Source organism: Mercenaria mercenaria, chromosome 7, assembly GCF_021730395.1.
Source record: "Mercenaria mercenaria strain notata chromosome 7, MADL_Memer_1, whole genome shotgun sequence".
Taxonomy (NCBI): domain Eukaryota; kingdom Metazoa; phylum Mollusca; class Bivalvia; order Venerida; family Veneridae; genus Mercenaria; species Mercenaria mercenaria.
Window position 1 is genome coordinate 17,967,091 of NC_069367.1, and position 18,344 is coordinate 17,985,434.

The 18,344-nt window shown below is 39.5% G+C and overlaps 1 protein-coding gene across 1 annotated transcript in view; it reads right to left on the reverse strand.

Annotated features, from left to right (window-relative positions):
• The window catches only part of LOC123554817 (histone demethylase UTY-like), a 473,287-nt gene that overhangs the window by 246,302 nt on the left and 208,641 nt on the right, over window positions 1–18,344 (reverse strand). Inside the window, exon 9 of the mRNA XM_045345168.2 lies at window positions 12,519–12,615. Coding sequence (XP_045201103.2) covers window positions 12,519–12,615 — 97 coding nt within the window. The remainder of the gene's footprint in view (window positions 1–12,518; window positions 12,616–18,344) is intronic.

The window sequence follows — 18,344 nt, forward strand, 5'->3', positions numbered from 1 at the left end:
CCCACAGTTGTTTTCATATTGAATTGTTTTGGCTGATTATAAAAAAGTTATCATATAAGTTATTTATAGTAACAACAAAGGGAAATTAATCTTAAAAAAAAAAAAAAAAAAAAAAAAAAAAAAAAAAAAAAAAAAAATCTATATAAGTCCACAAGAAACTCTTTACCAGGTAGAGATAGGTAAAAAAATACACCTAAAAATTGGATGTAACATGCATGTTGTACCACAGAAAAGTGGTCTCGATTTTTCTCTACCGCCAGTAATAAAAGTTACAATTAAATCTATTTATAGTAAAATAAAAGGAACTTAATTCTAAAAACAAAGGTGCCTCATGGTGGTGAACATTTGGTCCAAGTTACATCAAAATCCCTCCATGCATGAAGAAGAAATGCTCCGTACAAAGTTATTCTTGAATTTGACCTTTGACCTCTAAATATGACCTTGACCTTAGACCTAGGGACCTGGTTCTTGCGCATGACAATCCGTCTTATGTTGGTGAACACTTGTGCCAAGTTACATCACAATCCCTCCATGCATGAAGAAGAAATGCTCCAGACAAAGTCTTGTGTCTGACCTTTGGTCTCTAAGTGTGACCTTGACATTAGACCTTGGGCATGGGCTTTGCACATGACATGTTGTCTCATCCAGGAGAATATTTGTGCCAACTGATATCTAAATCCTGTTTTGCATGACAAAGTTATAGACCGGACAGGAAAAAATCCTCTTCACTTTTGATCTCAAAGTGTGACCTTGACCTTTAAGCTAGGGTATTGGGTGTTGCACATGACACGTCGTCTCATCATGGGGAACATTTATGCCAAGTAATATTGTAATCCCTTGATGGATGACAGAGTTCTAGATCGGAGAGGAAAAAAACCTTATTGACCTTTGACCTCCAATTGTGACCTTGACCTTTGAGCTAAGGGTCTGGGCTTTGCACATGACATGTTGTCTCATCAGTGGGAACATCTGTGCCAAGTAATATTAAAATCCCTTCTTGGATGGCAGAGTTATGGACAGGACAGGAAAAAAAAACTCTGTTGACCTTTGACCCCCAATTGTGATCTTGACCTTTGAGCTAGGGGTCCGGGATTTGCACATGACATGTCGTCTCATCATGGGGAACACTTGTGCCAAGTGATATTAAAATCCCTTAATGAATGTCAGAGTTATGGACCGGACAGGAAACAGACCCGGTTTATGCTATGTTAACATTTGACTGCTAAGTGTCACCTTGACCTTTGTGCTAGGGTCTGAAAGTTGTGCATGATAAATCGTCTTATTATGAGGTACATTTGTGCCAAGTAATATTAAAATCCCTTCATGGATGGGAGAGTTATGGACTGGACAGGAAAAAGGGCCTGTTGACCTTTGACCTCCAATTGTGACCTTGACCTTTAAGCTAGGGGTCCAGGTTTGCGCTAACAGTCGTCTCCTCATGGAAACATTTGTCCCAAAGTAATATTAAAATCCCTTCAGGGAAATGGGAGAGTTATGGACCGAACAGGAAAAAAGCCCTGTTGACCTTTGACCTCCAACTGTGACCTTGACCTTTAAGCTAGGGGTCCGGGTTTTGCGCATGACACGTCTCATAATGGGGAACATTTGTGCCAAGTGATATTAAAATCCCTTCATGGATGACAGAGTTATGGACCGGACACAAAATTGCAGACGGACCGACGGATGTCCCCGAAACGGAAAACCAGTAGGGGACTAATAATAACCTACATGTCTGTTTGCTGTAGCTACCCCTTCCCCACCATGTTACAAGAACTAATAATTACCGACACGTTTGTTTGCTGTAGCTACCCCTTCCATACTATGTTGCAAGAACTAATAATTATCAAGTTGTTTGTTTGCTGTAGCTACCCCCTACCCACTATGTTACAAGAACTAATAATTACCGGCATGTTTGTTTGCTGTACTAATACTTACCGGCATGTTTGTTTGCTGTAGCTACCCACTCCACACTATGTTACATGTACTAATACTTACCGGCATGTTTGTTTGCTGTAGCTACCCCCACCACACTATGTTACAAGTACTAATAAATACAGGCATGTTTGTTTGCTGTAGCTACCTCCACCACACTATGTTGCAAGTACTAATAATTTCCGGCATGTTTGTTTGCTGTAGCTACCCCCACCACACTATGTTGCATGTACTAATAATTACCGGCATGTTTATTTGCTGTAGCTACCCCCACCACACTATGTTGCATGTACTAAAAATTTAAACCCATGTTTATTTGCTGTAGCTACCCCACCACATATGTTACAAGTACTAATAATTTCCGGCATGTTGTTTGCTGTAGCTACCCCCACCACACTATGTTACAAGTACTAATAATTTCCGGCATGTTTATTTGCTGTAGCTACCCCCACCACACTATGTTACAAGTACTAATAATTTCCGGCATGTTTGTTTGCTGTAGCTACCCCCACCACACTATGTTACAAGTACTAATAATTACCGGCATGTTTATTTGCTGTAGCTACCCCCACCACACTATGTTGCATGTACTAATAATTACCGGCATGTTTATTTGCTGTAGCTACCCCCACCACACTATGTTGCATGTACTAATAATTTCCGGGCATGTTTGTTTGCTGTAGCTACCCCACCACACTATGTGCAGTACTAATAATTTCCGGGCATGTTTGTTTGCTGTAGCTACCCCCACCACACTATGTTACAAGTAAATAATTTCCGGCATGTTTATTTGCATGTAGCTACCCCCACCACACTATTGCAATGTACTAATAATTACCGGGCAGTTTATTTGCTGTAGCTACCCCCACCACACATGTTGCATGTACTAATAATTCCGGCAGTTTATTTGCTGTAGTTTACCCCAACCACACTATGTTACAAGTACTAAAAATTTACCCGCATGTTTATTTGCTGTAGCTCCCCCACCACACTAGTTGCATGTACTAATAATTACCGGCATGTTATTTGCTGTACTACCCCCACCACACTAGTTACAAGTACTAATAATTTCCGGCATTTTTTGTTTGCTGTAGCTACCCCCACCACACTATGTTACAAGTACTAATAATTTCCGGCATGTTTGTTTGCTGTAGCTACCCCCACCACACTATGTTACATGTACTAATAATTTCCGGCATGTTTATTTGCTGTAGCTACCCCCACCACACTATGTTACAAGTACTAATAATTTCCGGCATGTTTGTTTGCTGTAGCTACCCCCACCACACTATGTTACAAGTACTAATAATTTCCGGCATGTTTGTTTGCTGTAGCTACCCCCACCACACTATGTTGCATGTACTAATAATTACCGGCATGTTTATTTGCTGTAGCTACCCCCACCACACTATGTTGCATGTACTAATAATTACCGGCATGTTTATTTGCTGTAGCTACCCCCACCACACTAGTTACAAGTACTAATAATTACCGGCATTTTTAAAATTGCTTTTACTACCCCCACCACACATGTTGCAAGTACTAATAATTTCCGGCATGTTTGTTTGGGCTGTAGCTACCCCCACCACACTAGTTGCATGTACAAAATAATTACCGGCATGTTTATTTGCTGTAGCTACCCCCACCACACTATGTTACAAGTACTAATAAATACTGGCATGTTTGTTTGCTGTAGCTACCTTCACCACACTATGTTGCAAGTACTAATAATTTCCGGCATGTTTGTTTGCTGTAGCTACCCCGGCATGTTTGTTTGCTGCAGCTACCCCCTCCACACAATGTTACAAGTACTAATAATTACCAAGTTGTTTGTTTGCTGTAGCTACCCCCTCCACACTATGTTACAAGTACTAATAATTACCGGCATGTTTGTTTGCTGTTGCTACCCCCTCCACACTATGTTTCAAATACTAATAATTACCGGCATGTTTGTTTGCTGTAGTTACCCCTTCCACACTATGTTACAAGTACTTATAATTACCGGCACGTTTGTTTGCTGTAGCTACCCCCTCCACACTATGTTACAAGTACTAATAATTACCGGCACGTTTGTTTGCTGTAGCTACCCCCTCCACACTACGTTACAAGTACTTATAATTACCGGCACGTTTGTTTGCTGTAGCTACCCCCTCCACACTATGTTACAAGTACTAATAATTACCAGCATGTTTGTTTGCTGTAGCTACCCCCTCCACACTATGTTACAAGTACTAATAAATACCGGCATGTTTGTTTGCTGTAGCTACCCCCTCCACACTATGTTGCAAGTACTAATAATTTCCGGCATGTTTGTTTGCTGTAGCTACCCCGGCATGTTTGTTTGCTGTAGCTACCCCCTCCACACTATGTTACAAGTCCTAATAATTACCGGCACGTTTGTTTGCTGTAGCTACCCCCTCCACACTTTGTTACAAGTACTAATACTTACCGACACATTTGTTTGCTGTAGCTACCCCCTCCACACTACGTTACAAGTACTAATAATTACCGGCATGTTTGTTTGCTGTAGCTACCCCTTCCACACTATGTTGCAAGTACTAATAATTTCCGGCATGTTTGTTTGCTGTAGCTACCCCCTCCACACTATGTTGCAAGTACTAATAATTTCCGTCATGTTTGTTTGCTGTAGCTACCCCGGCATGTTTGTTTGCTGTAGCTACCCCCACCACACTACGTTACAAGTACTAATAATTACCGGCATGTTTGTTTGCTGTAGCTACCCTCTCCACACTATGTTACAAGTACTAATAATTACCGGCATGTTTGTTTGCTGTAGCTACCCCCTCCACACTATGTTACAAGTACTAATAATTACCAAGTTGTTTGTTTGCTGTAGCTACCCCCACCACACTATGTTACAAGTACTAATAATTACCGGCATGTTTGTTTGCTGTAGCTACCTCCACCACACTATGTTGCAAGTACTAATAATTTCCGGCATGTTTGTTTGCTGTAGCTACCCCGGCATGTTTGTTTGCTGCAGCTACCCCCTCCACACTTTGTTACAAGTACTAATAATTACCGGCATGTTTGTTTGCTGTAGTTACCCCCTCCACACTACGTTACAAGTACTAATAATTACCGGCATGTTTGTTTGCTGTAGCTACCCCCTCCACACTACGTTACAAGTACTAATAATTACCGGCATGTTTGTTTGCTGTAGCTACCCCCTCCACACTACGTTACAAGTACTAATAATTACCGGCATGTTTGTTTGCTGTAGTTACCCCCTCCACACTACGTTACAAGTACTAATAATTACTGGCATGTTTGTTTGCTGTAGCTACCCCCTCCACACTACGTTACAAGTACTAATAATTACCGGCATGTTTGTTTGCTGTAGTTACCCCCTCCACACTACGTTACAAGTACTAATAATTACCGGCATGTTTGATTGCTGTAGCTATCCCCTCCACACTATGTTACAAGTACTAATAATTACCGGCATGTTTGTTTGCTGTAGCTACCCCCTCCACACTATGTTACAAGTACTAATAATTACCAAGGTGTTTGTTTGCTGTAGCTACCCCCTCCACACTATGTTACAAGTACTAATAATTTCCGGCATGTTTGTTTGCTGTAGCTACCCCCTCCACACTATGTTACAAGTACTAATACTTACCGGCATGTTTGTTTGCTGTAGCTACCCCCTCCACTTTACGTTACAAGTACTAATACTTACCGGCATGTTTGTTTGCTGTAGCTCTCCCCTCCAAACTACGTTACAAGTACTAATACTTACCGGCATGTTCGTTTGCTGTAGCTACCCCCTCCACACTACGTTACAAGTACTAATAATTACTGGCATGTTTGTTTGCTGTAGCTACCCCCTCCACACTACGTTACAAGTACTAATACTTACCGGCATGTTTGTTTGCTGTAGCTACCCCCTCCACACTACGTTACAAGTACTAATAATTACCGGCATGTTTGTTTGCTGTAGTTACCCCCTCCACACTACGTTACAAGTACTAATAATTACCGGCATGTTTGTTTGCTGTAGCTACCCCCTCCACACTACGTTACAAGTACTAATAATTACCAAGTTGTTTGTTTGCTGTAGTTACCCCCTCCACACTACGTTACAAGTACTAATAATTACCGGCATGTTTGTTTGGCTGTAGCTACCCCCTCCACACTACGTTACAAGTACTAATACTTTACCGGCATGTTTGTTTGCTGTAGCTACCCCCTCCACACTACGTTACAAGTACTAATACTTACCGGCATGTTTGTTTGCTGTAGCTACCCCCTCCACACTACGTTACAAGTACTAATACTTACCGGCATGTTTGTTTGCTGTAGCTACCCCCTCCACACTACGTTGCAAGTACTAATACTTACCGGCATGTTTGTTTGCTGTAGTTACCCCCTCCACACTACGTTACAAGTACTAATACTTACCGACATGTTTGTTTGCAGAAGTTACCCCCTCCACACTACGTTGCAAGTACTAATACTTACCGGCATGCTTGTTTGCAGTAGTTACCCCCTCCACACTACGTTACAAGTACTAATACTTACCGACATGTTTGTTTGCTGTAGCTACCCCCTCCACACTATGTTACAAGTACTAATAATTACCGGCATGCTTGTTTGCAGTAGTTACCCCCTCCACACTACGTTGCAAGTACTAATACTTACCGGCATGTTTGTTTGCAGTAGTTACCCCCTCCACACTACGTTGCAAGTACTAATACTTACCGGCATGTTTGTTCGCTGTAGTTACCCCCTCCACACTACGTTACAAGTACTAATACTTACCGACATGTTTGTTTGCTGTAGCTACCCCCTCCACACTATGTTACAAGTACTAATAATTACCGGCATGTTTGTTTGCTGTAGCTACCCCGGCATGTTTGTTTGCTGTAATTACCCCCACCACACTATGTTACAAGTACTAATAATTACCGGCATGTTTGTTTGCTGTAGCTACCCCCTCCACACTATGTTACAAGTTCTAATAATTACCAAGTTGTTTGTTTGCTGTAGCTACCCCCTCCATACTATGTTACAAGTACTAATAATTACCGGCATTTTTGTTTGCTGTAGCTACCCCCTCCACACTATGTTACAAGTACTAATAATTACCGGCATGTTTGTTTGCTGTAGTTACCCCCTCCACACTATGTTACATGAACTAACAAGCAAATTCGATGAATTGGTATCCCCTGCCGAAAGGGTTTGTGGTCAGGAATGGCAAAAAAATATATCCGGCAAAAAGTTAAGGATTTTACTAAGAAGCAAGTAATTTCATTTGTCAAAATCAATTTAACAGAAAATGAATGCTATTTTTTGGTTGGGGGAGGGGGGCAGCAGTGGTGACTGGGTGAGGGTACAAAACATCAATTATTGTCATTGATCATCAATGTTGATTATAAATATTGAAATATTGGAGGAAAATTAACAAGAGGGTCATGATGACCCTGGATCGCTCACCTGAGTAATATGAGCTACAAGTTTCAAAGATCAAACTGATGATAAAATATTAAGAAAGTCGGTAGGTCACATTCATGGTCAATGATATTCAGTTTTACGATTGGTGTGCAAAACTGTGTATGGTAATTATTACTAAACAGTCTTGGAAATAGGATCAAATGATCTTTTAAGTATTTTTCCCTACATAACTCACACAGTAACTAAGTTACCCCAGGGTGGGGCTTCTTTTAACCCCAGGGGCATAATTTGAACAATATTGGTAGAGGACTACTAGACAATGCATCATACCAAATATCAAAAGCATAGATTGGTTGGTTTGTTATGTACAAATCTGTAGATTTTCAAACAATTAAAGGGCAATAACTCTAAGGAAAATTGACCAACTGAAAAAACAAGAGGGTCATGATGACCCTGGATTGCTCACCTGAGTAATATGAGCTACATGTTTCAAATGTCAAACTGATGATAAAATATTAAGAAAGTCAGTAGGTCACATTCATGGCCAATGAAATTCGGTTTTACGATTTGTGTGCAAAACTGTGTAAGTCATCTATATTTCCAGGCTGTATCTTAAAAAACAAGAAAGTAGGCCAGTAGGTCAAAGTCACAATCAAGTGACATCATATTACTTGGGGTCATCAGATAATTATAATTAAATAGTCTTGGAAAAAGGATCAGATGATTTTTTAAGTATTTTCCTATATAACTCACATAACAACTAAGTGAACCCAGGCAGGCCTCTTTTAACCCCGGGGGGATAATTTTAACAATTTTGGTACAGGTACTAGACAAAGCATCACAGCAAATCAAAAGCCTAGTTGTAGGTTTCGGACAAGAAGATTTCCATAGCTTTTCCTAAATAAGCTATAAAAACTGGGACCCCGGGCAGGGCTTTTTCACCCCAGGGGTACAATTGAACAATTTTGGTTGAGGACCATAAGACAATGCTACAAACCAAATATCAAAGGTCTAAGAGTTGTGGTTTCAGACAAGAAGATTTTAAAACTTTTTTTCCTATATAAGTCTATGTAAACCATGTGACCCCCGGGGAAGGGCCATTTTTGATCCTAGGGGGATAATTTGAACAATCTTGGTAGAGGACCACTAGATGATGCTACATAAACCAAAAAACAAAAGCCCTAGGCTGTGTGGTTTTGACAAGAAGATTTCAAAGTTTTCCCTATATAAGTCTGTATAAAACCATGTACCCCCCGGGGCGGGGCCATATTTGACATTAGGGGGATAATTTGAACCATTTTGGCAGAGGACCACCAGATGATGCTACATACCAAATATCAAAGCCCTAAGTCATGTGGTTTTGTACAAGAAGATTTTCAAAGTTTTCCCTATATAAGTCTATATAAATCATGTGACCCACGGGGCGGGGCAATATTTGACCCTAGGGGGTAATCTAAACAATTTTGGTAGAGGACCACTAGATGATGCTACATACCAGATATCAAAGCCCCAGCCCTGTGGTTTGGACAAGAAGATTTTTTTAAAGTTTTTTCTTTCGGGTTGCCCATGGCAACCAGAGTTCTGCAGGAATTCAATTCTTTGAACAATTTTGAAAGGGGGCCACCCAAGGATCATTCCTGTGAAGTTTGGTGTAATTCTGCCAGTGATTTTCAAGAAGAAGATTTTTTTAGAAAATGTTGACGGACACACGACGCACACCGCAGGACGGACATTGAGCGGTCACAATAGCTGACCATAAGCCTTTGGCTCAGGTGAGCTAAAAATAAAAAAAAAATAAAAAAAAAACAATGCGGGGTGCAGGGGATGACTGGGTGGAGGAGTGAGGTGGGGGAACAGTACAACTCTGCATGTTGATAAATATTCATGGAAGGTTTGAAAAAAATAATAAAAAGGAATTTTTTTTATTTCTTTTGTGGGGGGAGGGGGTGGGGGTGGGGTGACGAAGGCAAGGTGGTGACCAGGTGTGGGTACACAACTTCACATGTTTATAATAAATGTTCATGGAAAAGAATAAAAAGAAGTTTTATGAAATTCTACCAATTGGTTGGTTTGTTATGTACAAATCTGTAGATTTTCAAACAATTAAAGGGCAATAACTCTAAGGAAAATTGACCAACTGAAAAAACAAGAGGGTCATGATGACCCTGGATTGCTCACCTGAGTAATATGAGCTACATGTTTCAAATGTCAAACTGATGATAAAATATTAAGAAAGTCAGTAGGTCACATTCATGGCCAATGAAATTCGGTTTTACGATTTGTGTGCAAAACTGTGTAAGTCATCTATATTCCAGGCTGTATCTTAAAAAACAAGAAAGTAGGGCCCGTAGGTCAAAGCCCCAATCAAGTGACATCATATTACTTGGGTCAACAATAATTATAATTTAAAAAGTCTTGGAAAAAGGATCAATGATTTTTTAAGTATTTTTTCCCATATAATCACATAACAACTAAGTTGACCCCTCTTTTAACCCCAGGGGCATAATTTGAACAATTTTGGTACAGGACTACTAGACAATGCATCACACCAAATATCAAAAGCCTAGGTCGTATGGTTTCAGAAAAGAAGATTTCTAAAGCTTTTCCATAAATCTATATAAAACTTGGGACCCCAGGCAGGGCCCTTTCACCCCAGGGGTACAATTTGAACAATTTTGGTTGAGACCAATAAGACAATGCTAACAAACCAAATATCAAAGGTCTAAGAGTTTGGTTTCAGACAAGAAGATTTTAAAAATTTTTTTCCTATAAAGTCTAGTAAATCATTTTTGACCCCCGGGGGAAAGGGGCCATTTTTGACCCTAGGGGATAATTTGAAACAATCTTGGTAGAGGACCACTAGATGATGCTAAATACCAAATATCAAAGCCCTAGGCCATGTGGTTATGTACAAGAAGATTTTCAAACTTTTCCCTATATAACTCTATATAAACCATGTGACCCCCGGAGCGGGGCCATATTTGACCCTAGGGGGATAACTTGAACAATCTTGCTAGAGGACCACTAGATGATGCTACATACCAAATATCAAAGCCCTAGGTCATGTGATTTTGTACAAGAAGATTTTCAAAGTTTTCCCTATATAACTCTATATAAACCATGTGACCCCTGGCGCGGGCTATATTTGACCCAAGGGGGATAATTTGAACAATCTTGGTAGAGGACCACTAGATGATGCTACACACCAGATATCAAAGCCCTAGGCCATGTGGTTTTGTACAAGAAGTTTTCCAAAGTTTTCCCCATATAACTCTATATAAACCATGTGACCCCTGGGGATGGGCCATATTTGACCCTAGGGGGATAACTTGAACATTCTTGGTAGAGGACCACTAGATGATGCTACATACCAAATATCAAAGCCCTAGGCCATGTGGTTTTGTACAAGAAGGTTTCCAAAGTTTTCCCTATATAAGTCTATATAAATCATGCGACCCGCGGGGCGGGGCCATATTTGACCCTAGGGGGATAATTTGAACAATCTTGGTAGAGGACCACTAGATGATGCTACATACCAAATATCAAAGCCCTAGGCCATGTGATTTTGTATAAGAAGATTTTCAAAGTTTTCCCTATATAACTCTATATAAACCATGTGACCCCCGGGGAAGGGCCATATTTGACCCTAGGGGGACAATTTGAACAATCTTGGAAGAGGACCACTAGATGATGCTACATATCAAATATCAAAGCCCTAGGCCATGTGGTTTTGTACAAGAAGGTTTCCAAAGTTTTCCCCATATCACTCTATATAAACCATGTGACCCCTGGAGCAGGACCATATTTGACCCTAGGGGGATAATTTGAACAATCTTGGTAGAGGACCACTAGATGATGCTACATACCAAATATCAAAGCCCTAGGCCATGTGGTTTTGTACAAGAAGATTTTCAAAGTTTTCCCTATATAAGTCTATGTAAACCATGTGACCCCCGGGGCGGGGCCATATTTGACCCTAGGGGGATAATTTGATTAATTTTGGTAGAGGACCACTAGATGATGCTACACACCAGATATCAAAGCCCTAGGCCCTGTGGTTATGGACAAGAAGATTTTTAAAGTTTTTCCTTTTGGTTGCCATGGCAACCAGAGTTCTGCATGGAATTCAATTCTTTGAACAATTTTGAAAGGGGGCCACCCAAGGATCATTCCTGTGAAGTTTGGTGTAATTCTGCCCAGTGGTTTTCAAGAAGATTTTTTTTGGAAATGTTGATGGACAGACGACGCACAACGGACGCCGGACATTGACCTACTGATCTCAAAATCATTAGGGGTCATCTGCTAGTCATAACCAACCTCCATATCGATTTTCATGATCCTAGGCCCAAGCATTCTCAAGTTATCATCTGTAAACCGTTTAACTGTTCCAAGTCCCTGTGACCTTGACCTTTGACCTACTGACCTCAAAGTAGAACTTGACCTGTATTTCATGATGTTACACCTGTGTACCAAAATTTATGATCCTAGGCCCAAGCGTTCTCAAGTTATCATTCGGAAACCGTTTAACTGATCCGAGTCCCTGTGACCTTGACCTTTGACCTACAGACCTCAATGTTGAACTTGACCTGCATTTCATGATGTTACACATGTGTACCAAAATTTATGATCCTAGGCCCAAGCGTTCTCAAGTTATCATCCAGAAACCATTTAACTGTTCCGAGTCCCTGTGACCTTGACCTTTGACCTACAGACCTCAAAGTCGAACTTGACCTGCATTTTATGATGTTACACCTGTGTACCAAAATTTATGATCCTAGGCCCAAGCATTCTCAAGTTATCATCCGGAAATCATTTAACTGTTCAGGGTTACTGTGACCTTGACCTTTGACCTACTTACCCCAAATTCGAACATGACCTGTATTTTCCGATGTTACACCTATGTACAAAAAATTATTTAAATTGGTCAAGCCTTTCTTGAGTTATCATCCGGAAACCGTGCAAAACAGACCGACCGACCGACTGACCAACAAGCTCACTCCTATATACCCCCCCCCCCCCCAAACTTGGTTTTGTGGGGGTATAATTACAGATATATTTCTTTCCTGTAGCTAACCTCTCCGTACTATGTTACAAAAATTGATAATTACCGACATGTTTGTTTGCTGTAGCTACCCCTTCCTCACAATGTCACAAGAATTGATAATTACCGAGTTGTTTGTTTGCTGTAGCTTTATATGTGTCCTCACTGCTGTCCTCACAACTGATGAACTGTTCATATGCTTCTACTGCCTGTTTATATTTTCCCTGAAATACAGTACATTATACTGTTGCAAGTGGAATTTTTTAAAGTTTAAATCTAACTTCTACATGATAAAAATATTTCTGTTCATTCCCTCCATTATTTTATAATTACACCTTTAGAAACGGTTCATCAGGTTTTTGGGTATGTCAAAGACCTGTTTGAAATTTGCACAATTACTGGTATTCTCTAAGCCTTTGAGAAATATCAGATACAACAGTTAACAGACAAAGGAAAGAAATGTATACAAGAGGGTCATGATGACCCTGGATCGCTCACTTGAGTAATAAGAGCCAAATGTTTCAAATGGCAAACTGATGCTAAAATATAAAGAAAGAAGGTCAGTAGGTCACATTCATGGTCACTGATAGTCAGTTTTAAGATCTGTGTGCTAAACTGTACATGTCATCCAAATTTCAAGGTTGTATCTTAAAAAAACAAGAAAGTAGGTCAGTAGGTCAAGGTCACAGTCAGATAACCCTTAATCACTTGGGGTCATCAGGTAATTATAATTAAACAGTCTAGGAACTATGTTCTATTAATTTTTAAGTACTTTTTCCTATATATCTCATATAACAAGTGACTCCCAGGGGAGGCCTCTTTTCACCCCAGGAGTATAATTTGAACAATCTTGTTAGAGATCCACTAGCCAATGCTACACACCAAATATCAAAGGCCTAGGCCTTGAACTTTAGGACAAGAAGATTTTTTTCATAGAGGACCATTACATGATGTCACATGCCAAATATCAAGGCTCTAGAAGACTTTTTAAGTTTTTCCTTTCGGTTGCCATGACAACCAGAGTTCTGCATGGAATTCAATTGTTTGAACAATTTTGAAAGGAGACCACCAAAGGATCATTCCTGTGAAGTTTGGTGTAATTCTGCCCAGTGGTTTTCAAGAAGAAGATTTTTTAGACAAGAGATCACAGAGTGATCTTGGCGCCCACCATTGAGCCATTTTTGAATGTTCCAAATTTCAAGACTAGATCAAGGTCAAAATCAAGGTCAACGTTCATTTTGGTAAAAACTGTGCATATGGTCCATGCATGTTGTCAAAATTTGAAGCAGTAGCTTGAGGAATGTGAAAGTAAGTCACGTGATCAATTTCAAGGTCAAAGTTCATTTCTGTACACAAAACTATGCATGTACTTCAAATTTCAGGCTGTAGCTTGAGAAATGTGAAAGTAGGTATAGGTAAAAATCAAGGTCAAATTTCAATTCAGAACACAAAACTATGCATGTGGTCCAAATTTGAAGCCTGTACCTTCAAAAATGTGGAAGTGGGTCACTAGGTCAAAATCAAGGTCAAATTTCATTTCGGAACACAAAACTATGCATGTGGTCCAAATTTGAAGTCTGTACTTTCAACAAGAGGGCCATGAAGGCCCTGTATCGCTCACCTGATCTATTGACCTTAAGATCATCAAGATAGTTTCATCAAGATCTGGTCATAAATGTGGCCTCTAAAGTGTTAACTAACTTTTCCTTTGATTTGACCTGGCGACCTAGTTTTTCACCCCATATGACCAAGATTCAAACTTGACCTAAAGATCATCAAGATTAACATTTTGACTAAGTTTCATAAAGATACAGTCATAAATGTGGCCTCTAGAGTGTTAACAAGCTTTTCCTTTGATTTGACCCGGTGAACTAGTTTTTGACCCCACCTGACCCAGATTTGAACAAGACCTATAGGTCATCAAGATTAACATTCTGACCAAGTGTCAATAAGATACGATCATAAATGTGGCTTCTAGAGTGTTAACTAGCTTTTCCTTTGATTTGACCCTACATGACCCAGATTCAAAATGGACTTTGAGATCATCATGAGTAACATTCTGACCAAGTTTCATGAAGATACAGTCATAAATGTTGCCTCTACAGTGTTAACTAGAACTGTCACAGGAGTGACTCATACCCCCACCATACGGTCTTGTCAAAGAAGAATGGCAACCATAAGGAATCTTAAAAATACTTTGGAGTACTTCATCCTGGGCTTCCACATATAAGTAATACTAGTATAATACTAGTATAGTAATACTAGTAAATATATTAAATCTCTAATATCAGAGATACACTAAAAGTGAATACAAAAAAGTGTCTTACCGACCCATGTTACCAAGGAAAAATGTTTTTACTTTTCACATAGGACTTATAATAAAAAAGTTAGAAAAATACCTAAAATATTGAAAATCTAAAAATAGGATTTCTAAAAATAGACTAATTCCTGGAATTTAAGGGGAAAAAACTCAGTACAAAGGTTAAAAAAAGGTTACTTCCCTTTGGCTCTAAGCCAATCAGAATGAGATATAGTGAAAATACAACAAAATTAACCTTAAATTCTAGGTAAAAGGGGACACAATTCAAGAAAAATAGTGTCAGAGTTATGCACCTTGTGTCACATGATGTGGGTGATGAGGTGGAACATCTATTTTAAGTCTGAATCAAATCCATTCAGTAGTAATTGAGATATAGTGAAAATACATCAAAATTAACCTTAAATTCTAAGTAAAAAGGGGCATAATTCATGAAAAATTGGTGTCAGAGTTATGCACCTTGTGTCACATGATGTGGGTGATGAGGTGGAACAATTATTTTAAGTTTGAATCAAATCCATTGAGTAATAACTGAGATATAGTGAAAATACAACAAAATTAACCTTAAATTCTAAGTAAAAGGGGACATAATTCATGAAAACTTGGTGTCAGAGTTATGCACCTTGTGTCACATGATGTGGGCACATGATGTGGGTGATGAGGTGGAACATCTATTTTAAGTTTGAATCAAATCCATTCAGTAGTAACTGAGATAAAGGTCAGGAATGGCAAAAAAAAATATCTGGCAAAAAGTTAAGGATATTACTAAGAAGCAAATAATTTCATTTGTCAAAATCAATTTAACAGAAAATGAATGCTATTTTTTGGTTGGGGAAGAGGGGGCAGCAGGGGTGACTTTGTGAGGGTACAAAACATCGATTATGATTGTCATTGATCATCGATGTTGATTATAAATATTGAAATATTGATGGAAAATTAAAAATGAAAAAAAAAAAAAAATGGTGGGGAGTGGGGATGACTTGGTGGAGGAGTGAGGTGGGGGAACAGTACAACTTTGCATGTTGATAAATATTCATGGAAGGTTTGAAAATAATAATAATAAAAAGGAAAGAATTTTTTATTTTTTTTTTTGGGGGGGGGGGGGGGGGGGGGGGGTTGGGGGTGGGAGGGGGTGTGACGAAGGCAAGGTGGTGACCAGGTGTGGGTACACAACTTCACATGTTTATACTAAATGTTCATGGAAAAGAATGAAAGAAGTTTTATGAAATTCTACCAATTGGTTGGTTTGTTATGTACAAATCTGTAGATTTTCAAACAATTAAAGGGCAATAACTCTAAGGAAAATTGACCAATTGAAAAAAAAAAATGACAGACATCATCGAAGTATGTTGGTTCATATTTATTCTAAGTTTCATGAAATTCCACCAGCTTGTTACTGAGAAATGGCTGCAGATGTGGATTTTTCATTTAATCAAGGGCAATAACTCTAAGGGAAATTGACCAATCCAAAAAAAACCTTGATGGGCATCATTGCAGTATGTTGGTTCATATTTATTTTAAGTTTCATAAAATTCTACCTGCTAGTTACTGAGAAATGGCTGCGGACGGACATTTTTGGGCATTTTTCATTAAATCAAGGGCAATAACTCTAAGGGAAATTGACCAATCCAAAAAAAAACATGACGGGCATCATCGCAGTATGCTGATTCATGTTTATTTCAAGTTTCATGAAATTCTACCAGCTAGTTACTGAGAAATGGCTGCGGACGGACGGACGCACGCACGCACACATGGACGCACGGACGTGACGGACGGACAACGCCATTTCAATACCCCCCTCCCGATTTCATCGGCGGGGGATAAAAAGGGGCATAATTCATAAAAAAAATGGTGTCAGAGTTATGCACCTTATGTCACATGATGTGGGTGATGAGGTGGAACATCTATTTTAAGTTTGAATCAAATCCATTTAGTAATAACTGAGATATAGTGAAAATACAACAAAATTAACCTTAAATTGAAGTAAAAGGGGACATAATTCATGAAAACTTGGTGTCAAGAGTTATACACCTTGTGTCACATGAAGTGGGTGATAAGGTGGAACATGTATTTTAAGTTTGAATCAAATCCATTTGGTAATAACTGAGATAATAGATTTCGGGACGCGACGGGACGGGACGCAACAAAACTGACTCCTATATACCCCCCTCAAACATGTTTGGTGGGGGTATAACAAGCCTTTCCTTTGATTTGACCTGGTGACCTAGTTTTTGAACCCAGATGACCCAATATCGAACTCATCCAAGATTTTATTAAGGGTAATATTCTGACCAAGTTTCATTAAGATTGGGCCAAAATTGTGACCTCCCTCAGTGTTAACAAGTTTTTCCTTTGATTTGACATGGTGACCTAGTTTTTAACCTCAGATGACCCAATATCAAACTCGTCCAAGATTTTTATGAGGGTAACATTCTGACCAAGTTTCATTAAGATTAGACCAAAATTGTGACCTCTAGAGTGTTAACAGTCAAATTGTTGACGACGGACACAGGGCGATCACAAAAGCTCACCATGAGCACTTTGTGCTCAGGTGAGCTAAAAATGTGAAAGTAGGTCACTAAGTCAATGTCAATGTCAAAGTTTATTTCAGTACACAAACCTAAGCATGTGGTCCAAAGTTGAAGGCTGTTTTTTTATTTATTTTGTTGGGTTTAACGTCGCACCGACACAATTTTAGGTCATATGGCGACTTTCCAGCTTTAATGGTGGAGGAAGACCCCAGGTGCCCCTCCGTGCATACTTTCATCACGAGCAGGCACCTGGGTAGAACCACCGACCTTCCGTAAGCCAGCTGGATGGCTTCCTCACGTGAAGAATTCTACGCCCCAAATGAGGTTTCGAACCCACATCGATGAGGGGCAAATGGTTTGAAGTCAACGACTCTAACCACTCGGCCACGGAGGCCCCTTTGAAGGCTGTAGCTACAGAAATGTAAAAGTAGGTCACTAGGTCAATCTCAAGGTCAAAGTTCATTTCGGTACACAAAACTATGCATATGGTCCAAATTTGAAGGCTGTAGCTTGAGAAATGTGATAGTAGGTCATTAGGTCAAACTCAAGGTCAAATTTCATTTCCAAATACAAAACTATGCATGTGGTCAAAATTAAAAGTGAAAGTAGGTCACTAGGTCAATGTCAAGGTCAAAGTTTACTTCAGTACACAAACCTATGCATGTGGTCCAAATTTGAAGGTTGTAGCTACAGAAATGTGAAAGTAAGTCACTAGGTCAAGATCAAGGTCAACTCATATCAAGGTTCATCTAGCCACTCAAAACTATATATAAGGTTCAAATCTGAATGCTGTAGGTTATGACAAGAAGATTTTTAAAGTTTTTCCCTATAAAAGTCTATATAATTAAACCATGTGACCCCTGGGCGGGGCCATATTTGACCCTAGGGAAATAATTTGGACAATCTTGGTAGAGGACCGCTAGATGATGCTACATACCAAATATCGAAGTCCTAGGCCCTGTGGTTTTGGACAAGATGATTTTCAAAGTTTTTCCCTATATAAATCTATGTAAATTATAAAAATAATTTATTTATTTATTTGGGTTTTACGGCGCACCAACACAGTATAGGTTATATGGCGCCAAACAGGACTACAAATTTTGGT